Source organism: Strix aluco, chromosome 13, assembly GCF_031877795.1.
Source record: "Strix aluco isolate bStrAlu1 chromosome 13, bStrAlu1.hap1, whole genome shotgun sequence".
NCBI lineage: Eukaryota > Metazoa > Chordata > Aves > Strigiformes > Strigidae > Strix > Strix aluco.
The window spans coordinates 2,678,623-2,697,044 of NC_133943.1; the positions used below are offsets into that span (position 1 = coordinate 2,678,623).

The 18,422-nt window shown below is 41.7% G+C and overlaps 1 protein-coding gene across 2 annotated transcripts in view; it reads right to left on the reverse strand.

The window, feature by feature from the left end:
- Positions 1-18,422, reverse strand: part of FSTL4 (follistatin like 4) — a 238,856-nt gene that overhangs the window by 11,841 nt on the left and 208,593 nt on the right. Inside the window, exons 8-12 of one of the 2 annotated variants that reach the window (XM_074839055.1) lie at positions 17,704-17,824; positions 10,045-10,206; positions 8,901-9,035; positions 7,425-7,451; positions 2,172-2,290 (exon numbers count right to left, since the gene is read on the reverse strand). In XM_074839055.1, coding sequence (XP_074695156.1) covers positions 2,172-2,290; positions 7,425-7,451; positions 8,901-9,035; positions 10,045-10,206; positions 17,704-17,824 — 564 coding nt within the window. The remainder of the gene's footprint in view (positions 1-2,171; positions 2,291-7,424; positions 7,452-8,900; positions 9,036-10,044; positions 10,207-17,703; positions 17,825-18,422) is intronic. The other variant, XM_074839056.1, reaches the window with a different exon arrangement.

Consider the following 18,422-nt stretch of genomic DNA (forward strand, 5'->3'; position numbering starts at 1 on the left):
AATATTCCATGTCACACACCGTCATGCTCAGTATATAGATGAGGGTTGGCCAGGAAGCTCTCTCTGCAGGATGGGAGTTTGGGGATTTTCCCTCCTCTGGGATCACTAGCCAGGGAAGTGCTGGGTATCAGTTGGTGAGAGCTGAGCAATCGCACTGTGCATCGCTTGTTTGTATATTCAATTATTATTTTAATTTTATTTCATTTTAATTATTAAACTGTTTTTATCTCAACCTAAGAGTCTCCTTACCTTTACCCATCCAATTCTCTCCCCAGCCCCTGGGGCAGGAGGAAGGTGAGTGTCTGGCTGCGTGGTGTCTGGCTGCCGGCCAGGTTTAAACACTTCAACGTGTAAGGCTTGAAGATACAAGACTCAACAGCTTGGCTGCACTTTCCTTTCTGGCCTTCCAGCCAGGCTGGGGATCTGCGCTACTGCAAGCTAAAAGATGCTGCAAAAGCCCAGCCTTGGGCTTCCAGCGGCTGTTTGTGCAGCCAAGCACCTGACAGCTTCCAAACTGCCCTCCTCATCCTCAGCTGTGCGCTGGGGCTTGGGCTGTCACAGCGCAGCATCCACCCAAACCAACGGGAGCAGGGAAAGGTCACCGGCCTTTCTGCTACAGCGCTCAGCTGCAGCTGCTCTACCTGCTTTTGTGACCTCTAATAGCAAATGAAGAAATCTTTGTTGTAGAAACCCTCCTAAAGTTGCAGGCTGCTGTCACTGTCTATGTGGCAAATACTTGAGATACTAAAAGGAAAAAGGGAGGGAAAAAAAAGTCAATCCTCCCTCTGTCAAGGCAAAAGGCCCTATGATATCTGTAGGAAACCCTTAGAGGTCTCTCTGAAAGGCAGCCAAGTAATGACGTTAAAAATACCTTTTATGCCCACCACTGTGCTGACATTATTTCCTTAAGTGCCCTCTCCCCTTTGTTCTTTTTCAAGCTGTTTCTCCAGAACCACCTCTTCAATATTTACAGCTCTTTGGAAAAGAAACACAAGATTTCCGTCTTTGAGTAGCAACAGCTCAAGTGTGGCTTAATAATATTAAGTCCATGCTAAGGACCAGGCTTGGCGTGAGCATCAGTCTGGATTTCTACTCAGGTATATTAAAATCCAGTGAAAAAATCCCCAGTATCAACCACAAATTTACTGAGATTTTAAAAATACTGAATACAGACTCACAAGATCTTGACCCACGGCAGCAGAGCCTGACCCAGCCCGCAGGGCTCATGATAGTGATTTTCCCCTTTTATTCCTCTCAAGGTTGAAAGCAAAGCTGAGTCCTTTTCTTCAGAAGGGAGCCACATTCTCAGCTTCCCCTGTAAATTGACTCTTTAAAAAAAACCTAAATAAAGGAGTGACTAGAAAGCATTTCAGGATGTATTTCAGCACCTGTATTTTCTAAGATTTCATAGCTTCATGAGCATATATATGATGTGTGTTACCACACAAGAGTACACAACACAGGTCGCTGAAAACATCGGCCTCACAGGGCCTCCAGGCACGGGTTCTCCCACCTGCCATGTGGAGCTCCACTGCGTACGAGCCAGTGCCTAACGTTCCCTGACACCTGGACAAATTTTCCCTGTGATTTCCAAAAGCAAGGGTCAGGTAAACTCAGTGCTGGCAGAAAAATGCTGGGCAGCAAACAAGGACGGTGCAGGTCTCTGGTTCAGTGGAGGAAGATGCAGAGGAGCAGCGTGGCACAACCATCTTCCGTGCATTCTTATTCACCTCCCTGCTGTGATTTAACCTGGGAAACTACTTCTAAAGAGCAGAAAGTAGCCCACTCCTTTGCCAATGGAGCTGGCAGAAAAAGGGGCCAGTTAGCATCTCTCTGCTATTGACTTCTGCACTTTCCCTACAGCCCAGCTACAACTTTTGGGCATGGATATGTAAATAGGTCAAACAGGACAAGTGAAAATCTTTGCCTATGTTTTGACACGATAACTAAATTCTCTGCAGCGTGTCAGTAATCCTCCACGTCAGTCTTTTAACATACGTGGTTCCCTTAGTTTTCAAGAGGAGAAGCTGATATACCTCAGTGATGCCACATGAAGCCCACCAAGCTCCACCATCACTGTGTCAAAGGGGCCCTTTAGCAATAACAACCTTTGAGGAGATTAAGAGAAAGCTTCCTAGCTGTTGACTGTACCTGCTGGGTTTAGGACTTACATAACTTGTGAAAATCCTCTCTTCGGGCCGGATGTGCCTCCGGATTTCACATTCATTTGGCTGAAGGACTGTGATCCCATCATCAGAAAAGACATAGAACATATTTCCAACACTCAGGCCTTGAAGGGGGATAAAGCAAAAGGAGTAGGATTTTTTTTTTTTTTTTATGTATCCATAGCTGTTAGGACTTTTAAAAAAAAATTCTCCCTCCTCCCCCAACAAACAAAATCTGCCTTACATAGAAGTTGGTCATTTGGATGCAGTTGGTGCATTCACAAAATCAAATTTCATGTCACAACAAGGGCCTCAAGGAGCGAAGAGGTACAGACACATTCAAAAATGCATTGCCTTGGTGGCAGCGGTTCTACACAAATAACTATGTGCAGCTCTTGTGCACGTGTACCAAAGTGGGATTTGATTACAAGAAGCCCCTGTATTGCACTGTTAACTCCCTCAGGTTAGGACTTTGCTTTTTCTATGATTTCATTAAAAGCAGCTTACTAATAATTTGAGAACTGAGAGAGAAGCCTTAGTTAAAATTAATCTGAAAGTTGTCCTGTTACAGGTAACTTGGCTTCTTGCAACTGTGATGCAAAATGGAACTGCTTAACATCTGTTCCATGAATAAAAATATATATATTTCTCTATTTTCTTAAAACTGTTTGGATGAACTAACCATAGCCACCAAAACAAATACATTTTTGAAATCTTGCAAACTGTAATTCACAGATGTGGAGTAGTTCAGCATTGCAATAGCACTCATTTATCCAACTGGGGCATTCCAGGAGGTTTGGAAAACTGGATGTCTGTCATTGCTTTGTTGTTAGGAGATCGTATTTTATCATTTCGGTCATGCAGAAATGCCTTAAAACACTGATAATTTAGTTGTTCTTCAGCTACATGCAATTGCAGTATCGAGCATCTTTAAGAAATAAATGTTCAGGATCTTTACAAACACTCTAGTTAGAAAGATCCAAGCGTCATTTCATCTTTTTCATACCACCACCACCAAGTGTTTGCAATGACCACTGTCACCCCCAGTAACGTTGATAGTGTACTTATCTGCCAATGATATGGTGATGTGATAATTTGTAATTTCTAATTAATTGCATTTTACCCATGGAGAAACAAGGTCTCAGTTCTACAGATCTGAACAACGTTCAGCGTTACAATTCCCTCATCTGGTCCTGTGGTGGCAGCTCTAAACACTCCTCACGTCTACAGAGCTTCTCACATCTCTCAAGTGTTTGCAGGATTGAGGTCTAAATCATTACAGGAAAACTTCACAGTAAAAACACGGATAATTTGGATAAATGCATTTTTGGAAAATTTTGTAAAATACATAGTCTTTCACAATAGAAGGGTTTTCTTGGTGCTAAAAACCCCTCTTTTTGTGCCAAATAAGTGGCTTCATGTCTCAGCATGTGGTGTTTGCTGTATTGACAATGTTTAAGCTGAGTCTCTCTAAACCCTAGCACAGAAATACCCCAGTTAGGGCATCAGGCGGGTACAGGAGCCGTGATCCTTAAATGTGATGCCACAGTGAGGGATCATGCACGTAGGAAAAAAGCTACCAAACTTCCATCGAGAACTAAGTTATCTTTACGGACCAAGGGCTATTTTTTTCCCCAAGTATATTGTTAAAACATTTCATTCGGGTACTTCGGACCAAAACCTGCGCTCACGGCATGCACACAACTCCCACCTGCTTCAGTGGGATTTGAGTGAATACCTCGGAGGGCAGAATTTGACCCTGGCTGGAATGAGTGCACATATTTCCATGAGTAAAGGATTTTAACCCTAAGGAGTGGAAACAGGCAGGCAACAAATTATGACCATTGTGAAAATGCTTATCATTATTTTCATGCACAATAGTAGCGTGATTTTGTCTGATGATCCTCTTACAATGAGGGTGTGTTTTAGAACTAAGGCCTTAATTAGTCACAAAAATACTTTGATAGCAATTTTACCCCAGTAGGTTTAGAGTTAGTGACTTGGCAAGTCCCACCACTTATTTTACAGTAAAATGAGTGCAACTTTTTCTGCTGACTGGTTAAAATATGATACAAATTACTGGTAGCATTCAGGAACTCTCTTTTTAAAAAAGCTTACCAATTTAAATTGAAATACTTTTTCAGAGAGTAATATCCACACTGAATTTTAGACAAAACAGGTTTTTTACTAGACAAACTAGGTGTTTTATTGTGACTTAAGAAGTATTTGCCAAGTCTTGATTGGGGTACATCTCTACACAATCTCATGGCCACTGGTAAAACAGACTCCACTCTTGATGATACTGCTGCAACTCCTCGGTCTGGGGAATTACTTCAGTACAGAGGTGGGCAATGGAGAATTTTTCTCAGCTGTGTTATTTATACTAGTGAGGAGGGTACTAGATTGGGACCTGGGGGACTAATGAGGAGGGTTTTTTCTTCCCCTTATTAACTGAACAGATTTCAGGCTGGATGACACAACTAGTTCAAAAATTAAAGGCTTTATAAAAGGCAACATACCTCACCTGTATAACAAAAACCACATTAAGAATGGGGAGAGTCTCGCAAACGTAACAGTTCTTATTTGAACCATTCCAGATGAAGTTGAATCGCACATCTTTATTTTTCAAAAACCTCAGGAGGACACCTGATGACAAGAGTTTTCCTCATTTGAGGAATACAGTCTCCATCTGAGTATACATTTGTATTTCCCTCCTTGGAGATCAAAGGGCAAATCTGTCACCGTGGAATACTCTGATCTGATCTGATACCTGAATAATTTTCTTCCATTTAATCTAAATGATTGGAAATATTTTAGAACTTAAATTTGGTAACAAAAAGGCCTTCAACTTTTTAAGTGCATACATTCATATAACTGATGGTTGCCTGCTGGCACGATATGCTCCCTTTATCCAGCTATAAAGAAAGCAACACTCACTGCAGAAATGAACACTGGCATGAAAACAAATCTCTACCTTACATTTGGGCTACTCGCAGTTTTCTCTGAACAAAATTAAAAACTAGTTTGTACATTGAGTAAATATTGCACGTGCTTCCAGTTTCATGTTTAACTGGCTGGTCATGCTATGTGCACTCATTTCTTCAGGTTTTATGTGTGCATGGTCTGGGAAAGGTTTTGAGAACAGACTGATAGACTGTCTTTTAAAATGACCAACTACTTGTGTTAAAACTTGGACTTGCAGCAAAAGCTTGTTCTACACAATATTCTGTCTTGGCATTTTCCCAATAGCTTTAGTTACTACAGATCTTGCGGTGTGAGGATGTGATCATTTTAAAGGAGCTCAAGTCTACCAATCCATTTGTTAATATTGCTACTTACACAGAAGTTTTCATTTTAGTGGAATTGGAAGAATACTTTAAAATGTAAAAACAAAAATACTATTCCTCTCTTCCAGCTTTCTCTGTGCCAAGATTTCACATGCTAAAGTCTGTTCTATGGATTCTTTGTCTAGAATGAATGCGCCGATCAAATACTACAGAACAACACAGGCAGGGGAATAAACCTGCTCTAAAGATACTGAATTGTTTAGGAACATCAATAGCAAATCTGCTTTTACTGCCCATGTTTTCCCTGTACATTGCTCATACTTTTATTTAAAATGTGCAAGGTTGATAAGCAGTAAGTCCATACTGTTTAGCAGCATTACAACAAGACTTTCTGCAACCAACTTCTTCGTTGTTCTTTAAATGTTACTACACTTCTACATCTGGTAGGGTTATCCAACCACTTTCTTTAAAAGGGAGCATAAGGGATGCAGATTATAAACAGCCGTGTAGCATCACGCAGATGATGCTGGACTGCTTAGATGCACTAGAGATTTCACTTCCAAGCAGAAGGGAAATAGCAATTCTTAGCGCTCGTAACGCCATTTACAGGAACATCGACAGCAAAGAGACACTCCTCAGGTGGCATATTTGGGAAGAAGAGCTGGAGAGCTCTCGTAGGCAGCTGTGCCACCTCTCCTGACCTCCAACCAGCTGAACTTGCTGCGTGGACACGTCTGCGGGCAGCAGCAGGTGTTTGCGTACCGATCACTAAGGGCTGGCGCTTTCCTCCTGCCCCTAAAATCCTTTGGGCCGAGCCAAGGCAATCCAGAAAGCTCCCAGTACCTGGAGGCACTACTTACGGGAAAGTCTTTGCACCCTCCAAAGGCAGCATGAGCATGCAGCCCCTCCTGGAGGAACAATGGGAGGGAGGGGTGTTTGCAGCGGGCAGAGGATGCGGCCGGGAGCACTTTCTAAGTGCACAGAGACCTTCCCCACAAGGCTGGAAGGACACCAAGGTCCCAGCTTCCTCGTATGCAACTGGCAGATGTAAGAACTGCCTTACGCCTGGATTTTCCTCCAGGGAGTGGAAACCCTGCTCTCAGCCCCCAGGAGCCCGGAGGCTCCCCATCCCCGTGCCGGGGCACCGTACCCAGAGGCAGAAGGGCGAGCCGCCTGACAGCTCCCTGGGCCTTTGCACGATCCCTCTTACTGTGTGGTTTGGAAATTATGACAGCACAAATGCACACAAAATCAAATAAATTTTCATTTCAAGTGCCTCCATAATATCTTCGAATCAGTTAGCTGTTTAGGCTGGGTTTTTTTCTAATTTGGCTTCCAGGATACACAGATGTTGACCTTGTGCAGGGCACGCTATAAATCTGATCAGACTAGAGATCTTAACTGCCAATTAAAACAAGGAGAAATGGGGCCAACCTTTACCCTGCATCGATTTAAAGGATAGAGGGAAGCAAAACCTGTTGTGGGGGGCTTTTTTTGCCTAACCGTCAAGAACACAATTTTTGTTGCCCATCTAGTAAACATCAATATGTGCTACTGAGGAGGAAGAGCTTGAATTGCTTGCTTAAAAATGCAGTGTATTGAATTTATGTCTTACTTGTTCAATTATGGTAATTTGGAGCAGTTCTGACACTTGTGCAATTGTTAATGCAGCTTGAGAATCTCAGGCTACTCACACTGGTGGCAGTTTATATAAAATTCACATTTTTATGTATTTTATGGTCATCTATTATTTCATAGTGGGAAAACGTAAGAAGTTATAGGTACGATTTATATTACGAGAGTGACATCTCTTATTTGAATAGTTTAGCTTTTAAATGTCTGGTCTGTACTTAATCTGGTAACTGTGAAAGTTGATAGAGTTAGTGGCAAGTCAGTGGAGAATGGCCCATCATGGAATTATTAAAGCAGACAAGCACATTATCACTACAACAAAAGAACTTTACTGCAGTACCTTCCTCTCGCCACAGTATGTTTGCAACTGCAGCATCAGAAAATTGGGAAAGCCAGAAAATAATCAGGAAAAGAAAAAAACAACAAAACAATGTCAAAATTTTCATTGCAGCAAGTAACTGAAATAATACTCATGTTTACATGAACTTTGTGAAAACTTTGTAACATTCATTCAAATAAAGTATCAGGAAAGATAAGATAGTTCTAAATACATTTGCTCCTTCTAGAGACAATTTTGAAACTTTGACATGGGAAAAATCCTCCCTAACACGAAGCCAACTTTAGCCTGTGCAAAGATCAAAATCTTACGAAAGAGAAGATGTTACCTTCAAATGTAATTGGAGGTACGGTACAGGCTGTGATTTTCTGTACAGGTTCAATAAGGAAACATGACATCTTGCAGAAGCCTGAGACTGGCACTTACAGCAGCTACACGCTTTGCTGCATTTCTTCTTGAATTTCATGCAACTACCTTCTCTTTTAGGATTCAAATAGTCTTTGAAAGTACATCTGCATTTGAATTTCTGTTTAAGATACATCCAATTATTTCTCAACATAATGTAATTTCCCTTGCTCAAGTGTTCAAGGGAAAACGACCGATATTAACAAGAGTACATAAATCTGTTTAATAAGGAATAGAATATATTTTCCAAAGAATCGCCATGAGAGCACATATTTATGGCTAACTTAGTTTTCAATTCTTGTTCTATATTAACAGCCAGAAAAGTAGCAAAAATCCCATTTGCACCTAGCCTTTTAGTATCACCATAAACCCAGGCAATCTCCCAAGTAGCTAAGACAGCAGAATTACGAAGGATCAGGCCTCTGGGAGCTTTTCCACTGGGGCAACTAATCACCTCCTTCATTAATTGTGTTTCGGGGACAGCGCGGTCAAGATAACACTGTCGCACTCCTACGGGAGACATGCAGCTGCGAGTGGCTGGGAGAATATTTGCCTTTGAAGTGGAAGATAATTTTGCACCGAGGAAAACCTGGTTTAGCTAGTGATGTAAATACAGGTAAAATAAATAATTCAGTCTGAACATTTTTCAAGCATCTAAATATTTGAGAACTTTGACTTTTAACTGGCTTTAAAATAAGAAGTCTTGTACAGAAATCGATGAAATTTATTTTCTGAAACCACATCTATTTTGACAAAATATTAGGGTTTGGATTCTCTGATACCTAGAACGATTGCCAATTTGTTGCTTTAGTAAAGATGTTACCTGTGCCACACTCAGTACACTTCTGGCACGTGAAAGGCACCATCGTCCTGGATAAGGAGATTTTACCTTCCCCACGTGATTCCTTCCCCACCAGCATACAATCCTCCGACCAAAGCGCAGACAAAACTGTCATGACCCTACGAGTAAGAGCCCACCATACCGCATGCAATGGACTGAACTATTAAACTGCACGTATACCATTGCATTTAAATGCTCTTTAAAGAAATAAACACATGGAAATTTGAGCTTACGGGTCTTTCTTGCCGAATCTTCTATGAAAAGTGAAGATATGTCCTCATCCACTCCCACCTCATTTTTAGCAATGCAGGTATAGGCACCAGTGTCTTCGTATCGAACGCTACTGATATGAAGTTCACTTCCGTTTGCTGTAGGAAAGACACCCATAAACAGTGTTTCTCACTGCTGCTAATTGCTTTTACTGCCCTTAATTGCCTTCCATCGCCGCAGCCACCCAGCGACAGCTCAACAGGGTGGCTTCACCGCGTGAGGCTTCCCCGTATGTAACTAGAGGTACTTGGGGGTTTCTCATGAGAATTGATGTTTTGCTTCTTTCCATTAGCACATACACACTCTGCGCCAGAAATGAACAAAGAACAATCCCAAGTGCAAACATTAAATTACATTTAATTTATTCTTGTCAAAAAAAATGCTTTGGCTTTTGTGGAGAAAAATTAATTTCAATTTTGCAAACTGTTTTTCATCAGATCACCAGAAACTTGGGTTTGGGAGGGGTCTCTCTGCAGTTCCTCCTATCATTTTGCTTTTTGGAGCGGGACTGTTGCCTAAAACCTCTGGAAGATTTTGAGATATTGCACCCAACCATGCAGGGACCTCTGTGTTGCCAACAGTGGTTAAGGGCTGCAAACCCACCACAGCCAGACTGGGGGTGGGGGGGGTGGGGGTGGGGAGGTTTTTAATATTCTTACACAGAAAATTACAGATAAGTGTCTTTTGCACCCTCATTTGAAGAAGGACCAACAGGAGCCAAGAGCCCGATTCCCTCTGCAGAGGTGGGTGTGAGACGAGAACCAGAGCCTGATTCTCAGCTGACTTGCATCCAGCGTACTGCTCATACTGGAACAAATAATTTAATGCGTTTCTCTTCTGATTTGCACAGCTGTACACAAGAGGCGAGGCAGTGGAGAACCAGGCACACTGTCTTAACAGAACACTGTTATCACTTATATCAATCAATACTGTATTTCCCGAGAAATTCACAGGAGAAAAAGATAAAAAGAAAGACAAGGGGTTTTGTAACATGATTTCCAACAACTGTGGCTTAGCAAAAGGACAAGAACTTCTAGTTTAAAGTGCAAAATAATCCTCCTTAATCCCTGTCTACAATACTATAATTAATCAAAATTCTGTTCTTACCTAGGAGCGTTAGTTGTTTGGATAGTTTTGGCATGATATCAATGCCATTCTTTAGCCAGGTAATTCGGGGATTAGGGATGCCTTCGGCGTGACATTTGAGGCTCGCCGACACGCCAGGCTCCTGCGCCTGCGTTTCAGGGTAGACGCGAATCACTGGTGGCACTGCGGGAAACAAGGAATTGGCGACTTTTAACTCCCCGGCCAGGTGCCAGCCCCGCGGCGGCGGCTCGAGAGAGGGAGAGGTCTGATCCCAGAACGGGGGAGATAAGCAGTGTCCTGGCCTTCGGCAATCATTTTGCTACAGCTCAACTTTGGGGACAAAAAAGAGAAAATAATAATAGAGAAGAGTAAACTAATAAACCAATGCCAGGGAGCAACCTCGAGATCCGATTTTGGATTTAGACCGTTCTTGCTTGTTCGTGCTTTCTTTCATTAAGTGACTGATTGAACTTAAGTTGGATTTATACCTTAGGTGGGTACTCACTTATTTATAAGTTAAAGTATAAACTCCAAACCTTCACCGAATCCAGTAAGGAAGGAATTAACAGTTCTTCCCTATTAGAAGTAGCACATTATTCAACACTTTAATTAAATACCCATCAGGAAACAGCCTGGTCATTTGCTGCCTGTTATTCTGAACAAATAAAGCATTTATAAATGACTTTCCTTTTTTTCTGAGAGGTTTTCAAAACGTGACTTACCTTGTTTAACGAAGGCCCCTCTGAACTATTTAATATACTCAATTGGCAGAACTACTAATTATATTACAATTTCAGACAAGTTCATTGATTTTTAATCATGTTGCCTTCATTGCTCAAACCAACAAGGCTTAATATCACCCATTAACTATTTCTTAACAATTTACTCACATACTTCAAAGAGAATTTGAAATATCAGTGAAAAATATCAGTGGGGTGCTCCTTCCTTTCACCTCAAGGGACATAATAAAAGGAAACGTGAGGATGTGCCATATCACGGCTGATGGTACTTGAAGGGTGGTCATGGACTGATGTGTTTCATAATCAAGCAGTCAACTTTTCTACCAGATTAGGAGATTTTGGGACTCATGATGTAATTTTTGAAAGGTGTCCAGTTTTGTAAAACCACGGTCAGAGTCAAACGTGGATGTGGTATGTCACGACCCAACTTCTTCCTCAAGGAAAACAAGCTGGTGCTAGAGGAGGATTGAGGAAAATTTGTGGGTTTTTTTTAAGAGAGCCTGAATGAGTTATAACAAACTTCTAGTGGAAATCACTGTCTTAAGGTACCTAAATCAATGCCGTGTTTTTATATAGTCCATCATTAGGCTCCAGGACTGGCAAAATTAAATTGTCTTAACAGTTGCTTTAGAATAAAATGGAATCTATGTTTGCAGCTTGCTAGGTGTCTATATATCCATATGGGGATAGTTTCAATAATTACATTCACTAGCATACACTTCCCATCTTTCTATTTCTATTTTTTTATGGGCCTTACCAGAGAGAGATGTATTTTACTTCTGTCTTACCTACCAGCTGCCAAGTATTAACCAGAGCTGAGTCATCAGCTTGGAAGGAAATCAGCCCCGACAGAAAGCCCTCAAGTCTACTTGTTTTTTATAGCTTTAAAAGCGAGAGATTGTTTGAGTGTAATCTGATAGGAAATGCCTAGGGGCAGCTTGAGAGACAAAAAAATGGGGATTTTGAGCAAAGGAATGGCTTTAAACTCCACCTCTGCACTGGATGTGCGGGCTTACTCCCTGTCTTCTATTTCCTTGGGAAGAAAAGAAAACGTGTTGCAAGTTGCAGGGCAGTGAGTAAAACACCATCCAAGAGCTTTTTAATCAGGAGGTTGCCAAAAAGACAAGGTTTGTTTTATTAAATTGACTTTTCAAATCCTAAATAAAAACATTTCTTAGTTTTTTATCTTCTCTTCCTCTCGTTACTGTCAGGGTTGCAGCTCCTCCTGACTTGAGGAGGTGTTAGATCAAGTGGAAGGTGAGCAGAGGAAGCAATCTGCTGTTGGAGATGGCTGGCAGCTGTCAGAGCCATCCCCACGTTTATTTAAGAGACAGCACCCAAGCAATTCAGGGGAATAAGACTGAAAGTCAGGAGCTTCTCATTTCATCTGTACCTCAGAAAATTAATTTAAATTTCCTGACTCAGTGTCTCCAGGTGTGATAGGATAAAGACAGTAATTTTGGTCCACTTTGACAGAATTTTATGAAGGTCCTGCACTCAATGCTTGTCTCACCTATGATTTGCTTGCTACTAGCAACATTTTTAGATCAAAATGATTTAGGAACTGAGGTCCACTGTAAGCCTACGTGATTTATTCAGACTCATAGATGAGAGGTGGTTTGTCTCCTACAAATGCATAGGAAAAAACTTACAACACCCGTGGAGGTAAGATGCCCAAATCCTGGTGAAGTCAACTGACAGTACTTAATGTCCCCAGGTACTTTCCTCGTTCTCCAGATGGCACAACCTGCCTCTCCCAGTCCACAAGCAATGCTGGCCCTCTCTGCCAGGCTCGTGCAGACAGCCCTGTGTGCCCGTGCTTGCAGCTAGTTATGTGAAAGCCAGCTCTGGAGCAAAGCCTGCGAGGTCCTGTGCCCCGTGCTGAGCTCTGCTCCTCCAGGATACTGCCTGCTCGGCTCCAGGTGAGACAGAGACCCCCCAGCTGGGCTCCAGCCCTTCTCTGACACATCCCAAGTTGCCAAAGGCACTGGAGCAGTTTTACTCCAAGCCTAGTGTTTTCTCACCCACCAGCTCTTAAAGGAGATACTTTTTAACGCTCTCAAAACATATTTTCTTATAATGGTTTGCTTTAGGCTTTCCTCTTCGTGTGGGCACTCGTGTCAGCACTCCCAACAACTGCCACAAGGATCATGCTCCCCAGAAACAGGGCACTCCTTCCCAAAGCAGAGGTTACTTGCATCTCTCAGTTTTTTGCCTCAAACCATGTTAGTCTGCATGTGAGTAATCCACATATTTTACCTGCAGAGCTGAAAACACAACAGATTTATACTGCAGAAGGTAGCTCAGGGGTCCCAGACACTGAATCAGTGTTCTGCATGAAAATTAGCTTAACTTGAAATTATAGCAAGGTGTCTTTACAAGAGTGATTAATAAGGAAACGGCTTGTTTTCACCTACAAAAATATGTGTTGCACCTCCATTCCTGCTCTCTTATCATTTTCCTGCTCCTTCCGTTTTTGAACTTTTTATTTCTTCTCCCTTGTCTTACATAATTCATTGCACAGGTAAATTATTGCATGCAACTGCCTTGTGATAACAGCAAACTGCAGAATGCATTTTTATTGTCCTTGCTACAAATTAATATATTCCAAGTAAGCACATTTTACTTTAAACTTGCAAAGACTTCGGCTCCAGACTTTGGAATATATGGATTATCCTTTGCTATTTCCCTTGGTGAATATATATCATTGCTAACCATTACTGTGTCTGCAGCCAAGGGCAATATAAAAATGCTATTATCTTAAGCAAAGTAGGAAAAAAGAGGCATTCAAACAAGTACGAGATTGGGTAGATTGCCTACTGCTGCATACTGAGTAGGACCTTACTTGTGAGCAGACCAATTCATTACAGTAAAACAGCTCAGGTGATAAAGCACATGATGAGCACAGATGGCAGTATCAAGCCCCAAAGACGTACACTGCTGCTACAGGACCTATATACTCCAGGGCTTAATAATAATTAATAGATTAATCATTTACTTGAGATGTTTTAATCTTTCCATTTATGGTTTGAAAAGAGTTTGCAGCATTATATGTTTTCTCTTGAAAAGCCACATTAACAAAACATCCGTGTGTAAAACATCTCTGTTACTGGAAAATTTGTCCTATTGGACCCTTATAATTGGGCTGAGGATTGAATGGCTTTTTAAAAGTGTTTTCAAGGAATACAATATTCTGATTTATGCTGATGTTTTCCAGAGTGCAAGGACCAAGGAAAATGATGCCCTACACTCAGCAGTCTCTTGATTTGCAAACTATCAATTTTCATAGTTGATTACAATTTTATGAGATTCTTTATCCTCAGCAACTCTTTTTTTTCTTCTTGAAAGTGATAAATTGCTTTTCCTCCCTACAGTTAGTGTATGCTGTACACATTTCCCAAGCAATATCCACACGTAGGAGAGAACATAATTTTCCTACTGTTCTTGGCTTCTCCTGATCAAAGATACCAGCACGCAAGATGAATTTTTCATTCTTAAAACTTTGTGCTGCCTTTCAGCGCGCTGTATAAATAAACTGACTTAAAACTCTACCACTGCTGTGAATCCTAGGATTGATGAGCTCAACCCAAACCTACCACACCAAATGTCACACGTAGGCTGCATTTCACACCTGTGCTTTATGCTTCTTGCCTGGAAGATGCGAGCCAGCGGGTTGGGGCATTCATCTGGTTGTCTTCACATTTTCTGCCTAACAGGATTCTCACCTCTGCAAGTCAAAATGAGCATCTGGCTCTGCCCATGATATTTCTGAGATCCTGACCCAGCTGCCCCAAAGGGAAGCACGGGACGGCATTTGGGAGCCCAGCACGCGTGTGGCGGGGTTGGGTGGCCCAGGCACAGCAGGAGTGGCGAGGATGCTGCTGGCCAGTCCTGGCCAAGAGCTTGCCCATCCTCCAGTGGGATCTGACTGCGATGAATTAAACTCAGCTTCCTTGGGCAAGAAAAGAAACAACCGTGGCAATATACTGGGATGAAAGCAAGGCGTTCTGCAGGTAAACTTTTGATGAATTTGATTAGTCTTCGAGACATTCACCTCTGAATCCCAGAAACTTTTAATTTTTGTCAAAATTGGCTCTAAGCTTTCTATTTAAGCTTTTATTTCCTAATTTCCTGTATCACCTAATCAATGAGCTGCTACAAGCCACTGTTACATTCTAAAAAGAGACAAAGGAGAAAGTAAGATAAAGAGAATATGTTGGATAAAAGCATATGAAGAGGGTGCACATAACTAGGAGCAGATTCTTTTAAGGAGAAAAAGGCAATCAAAGGAAAATATTTTGTAAGCTGGACTGATGGGACTCAGTGGGAACAGTAAGCCAGAGCCCAGGTGGTACAAAAACGATCAAAGGACACAGGAAGAGAGACTGCAGCTCCAAAAAACACTGAATTAACTGAAATGCAGTCTAAAAGTTGGCAGCTGCCTGTACAGACAGTGAGCTACGAAGGCTCAGGGATAAATGCTTTTACTTCCAGCTGGTTCTTCTTTCTTTACTCTTTCCCAATAGAGAAACTTGGGAGTTTTCTCTATTAAAAAGAAAAAAAAAAAATCTGATCGTTTTCATAGAATACAAAACCCCTGTATTTTTAACGTTAAACGTTATCAGTCCCTCCCTGGAGGAGACAGGCGAGCAGATACACCTGAGTTCTGGCTGACTTGGTTCTGTCACATTCTCTTACTGTTTTAGTCCAATACAGAGAAGCAACAAAAAATCTCCTGTGTTGAAGATGGAGTTTTTAGTTTGATACAGACAGACAGAGACAATCCCCAGTGCTGAACAGAGCCCATCAACTATACTTAGATTCTCAGCATCTTCACTCAATTCAGCTCGGCTCAGTTTCTTCTCCCTACTCCTGTCAAGAGAAATTCCTCAATTTGTCTTTTAAGTTACTAAAAACCAAGAAGGATTTCCTGAGCAGGGCTCTGCCTGGGAACCCCACCATGCATCTGAAGGTAAGCAACATTGTCCCGTCATCAGTGCTGTTGCCCCAACATCAGTTGCTGAAGGAAGCCACGACACAGGCAGAAAAGGAGGTAATTTAGTGATGTGGGCAGCCAGCCAGCCACGTCAAGAACTGCAAAAACCTGGCTTTGCAAAAGCCTAATGGCTCACATGGGAATATCAGATGCTGCAAGACAAAGATTTCTAGACCCTGCAGTGTCTTCTAGCAAGCCTGGGTTGATACCAGAATGCATGGCATTTTTTGCAGTATTTAGTGACTATATAGCAACATTAAAAAGCCAGTGTGGATACTGTTTTTTTCTTGTATAACAGTGTTCTTCCAGTAGTAACAAAAACCTCACGCAGCTGTGGTGTGAAACTTCCATTTAAAAAGGAAATGGGATCTTTCAACCACAAGTTAAATCTAAGTGGCAGGCATGAGTACGAAATGAATCGACCCCTCCCCACACTCCATCTAGCTTTCCTCTCATGCTGGTTTTAGTTTCAAAGCCTTTGGGCCTTATATTCTCAGTGATGATAAAGTCTACATTGTTGTCTGCCAACTAAACTCCATTCAGGCCTCATAATATATCACATAATATACACGGGATTAAGTTGTTAGCTCGCTTTTCTTTCAACTGCCATTCATCAAACAAATAGCACTTTGAGGAAGGAAACCTATTTTCCCAGCTGCAGCATGCACAATCTAGTTATCCACATTGCTGAGCCTTTACAGTTTACTATCTCAAAAGATGACAAATTATTATGTAGAAACATTAAGTCAGTTCTCATTCAAATCAACTGGATGCTTTGTGCTCTCCTCCAGGTACTCGCTGCGGGTGGGGAGCACTTACACATGTCCAGAAGACCTGAGCTGCAGTCAAACCTAAACCCCACATCCACCATGGCACTTCTTAAAGTGCATAAATATCCCTTTTTATTGTTTCTCTCCGTGTCAGCCTCTCTCTATTCACCTGTGTGTAGCTATCTGCTCTCACCAGCTGAAAGCTCTCCTTTGTAGAGGTCTGCACACACCAGGAGAAAGAACTAAATATTAATTTTCCTTATAATCTATCCCCTGCAATAAAGTTGCTGAATTTTTCTGTAAAACGAAATACTTCATACCAGAGTACGTCCAAATCTACCCATAGTGAGCAACGGGTTGCCCTGTCTCCCATTCTGCAGATAATGTTGCTCATGTTAATACGGGTTTTAAAGCTGGACACTGATTTTGCTGCTGGGAGGTGGATACTCCATGGGCTACTCCCCCGATAAAATGCCAGTTTAAGCTAATGTAATTTTAAACTAAATCCGACTGACTGAGTTTGAGGTCAGAAGAAAGATAGCAAATGCCCGAATATAAGTTCCACCAGGCGTAAATGTGGTCCAGGGGATGGAGGTGAACGAGAATTCTGGAATATGGCCCGTGTGATTCTCTCACCTGTAAAATGGTTTGCCCTCATTTTGCAACCCAGTGGGCCATATCTTTAGCCAATGTAAATAGCCCTCAGCGAACCAAGCTGCCTACAACCTGGTAATAATCTGATATATAGCTGGGAGTTAGATAGCTGGTTTTGGAAACACTGTGCTGTATTTATTTAAACATCCTGGGCTATTTCATGCAACAGAAATGATTTTCTGGAGAAAGAATTTATTGAAGCAAGCCTTCTGTTGACAACAGTAGTCGTTAGTCTACGAGATGCTTTGAAACACTGCTCTTAACTCTATGGAAATGTTATTGACAGCTTGTTTAACAGTTAGGATACCTGCTGAAGCCCAGGTAATTACACCCATCCTCCCTTGGCACCTCTCTTTGATTGCCTGTGTGATAGCACGAGCGAGCAAACCCCGAGCCGCATTCACGCTCCTACACAGACAATTTGGCGCGTGGCTCTTCACGTCTCTGCGCGAAGGAGATTAACGGGCTACTTTGCTTACGGGAATGTTTTCATGGATTGTCATATATGCCATTTACTAACCATTCACCTGAAGGATGTGGGTCTGATACAGCTCTTCGTAGCCGTAGGCATGACAGGTGTAATTGCCCATGTGAATAGTTGTTACCTTGGTGATGTAGAGGGAATCATCTTCTCCAAAATCCTGCATGGAACAAAAGACAGGAAAGGTGCCTTATTACTTAGTAAAAATATTTTAACCACCGCATGAAGGGAGACTACCTGTTCAGTGGTTTTGATAGCACTGCAGCTTGGGAACACAGCTTGAATTTTGAACAGTAAGTTTTAAAGTTCATAAATCAACATGCAGGGAGAAAATGAGTGGCAATTTAAGAGTAAGGCAAAGTAACTCATCTGAGAACATGAACTTTTGTGCTGGTTGCTAACAAGGTGCTCTTTGCACATAAAAAAGATGGCAATCTCCAGCTGTTTAATTTATGGGGAATTTAATATCTACCCGTTAACCTCAGATGCATAAAATGCTAACTTCTGGGTGGGTTAAGGTTTCCTTTATCTATGCCGGTACTTAGAAAATGCACCGTAACCTTGAGACTTGATGAGAAAGAACTGAAACTGTTAGTCACTTATCCCAGACAATATCCTAGGCAGAAGACAAGGAAGAAGACAAAACACATTTTCTCCAACAAACTTGTTTTGATCTGTAACTGCTTGACAAGTATCTTTCTTTATCCCCTTCATCGTCCTAGATCTGCTCTTGCATTACTTCAATTTCTGATTATAGA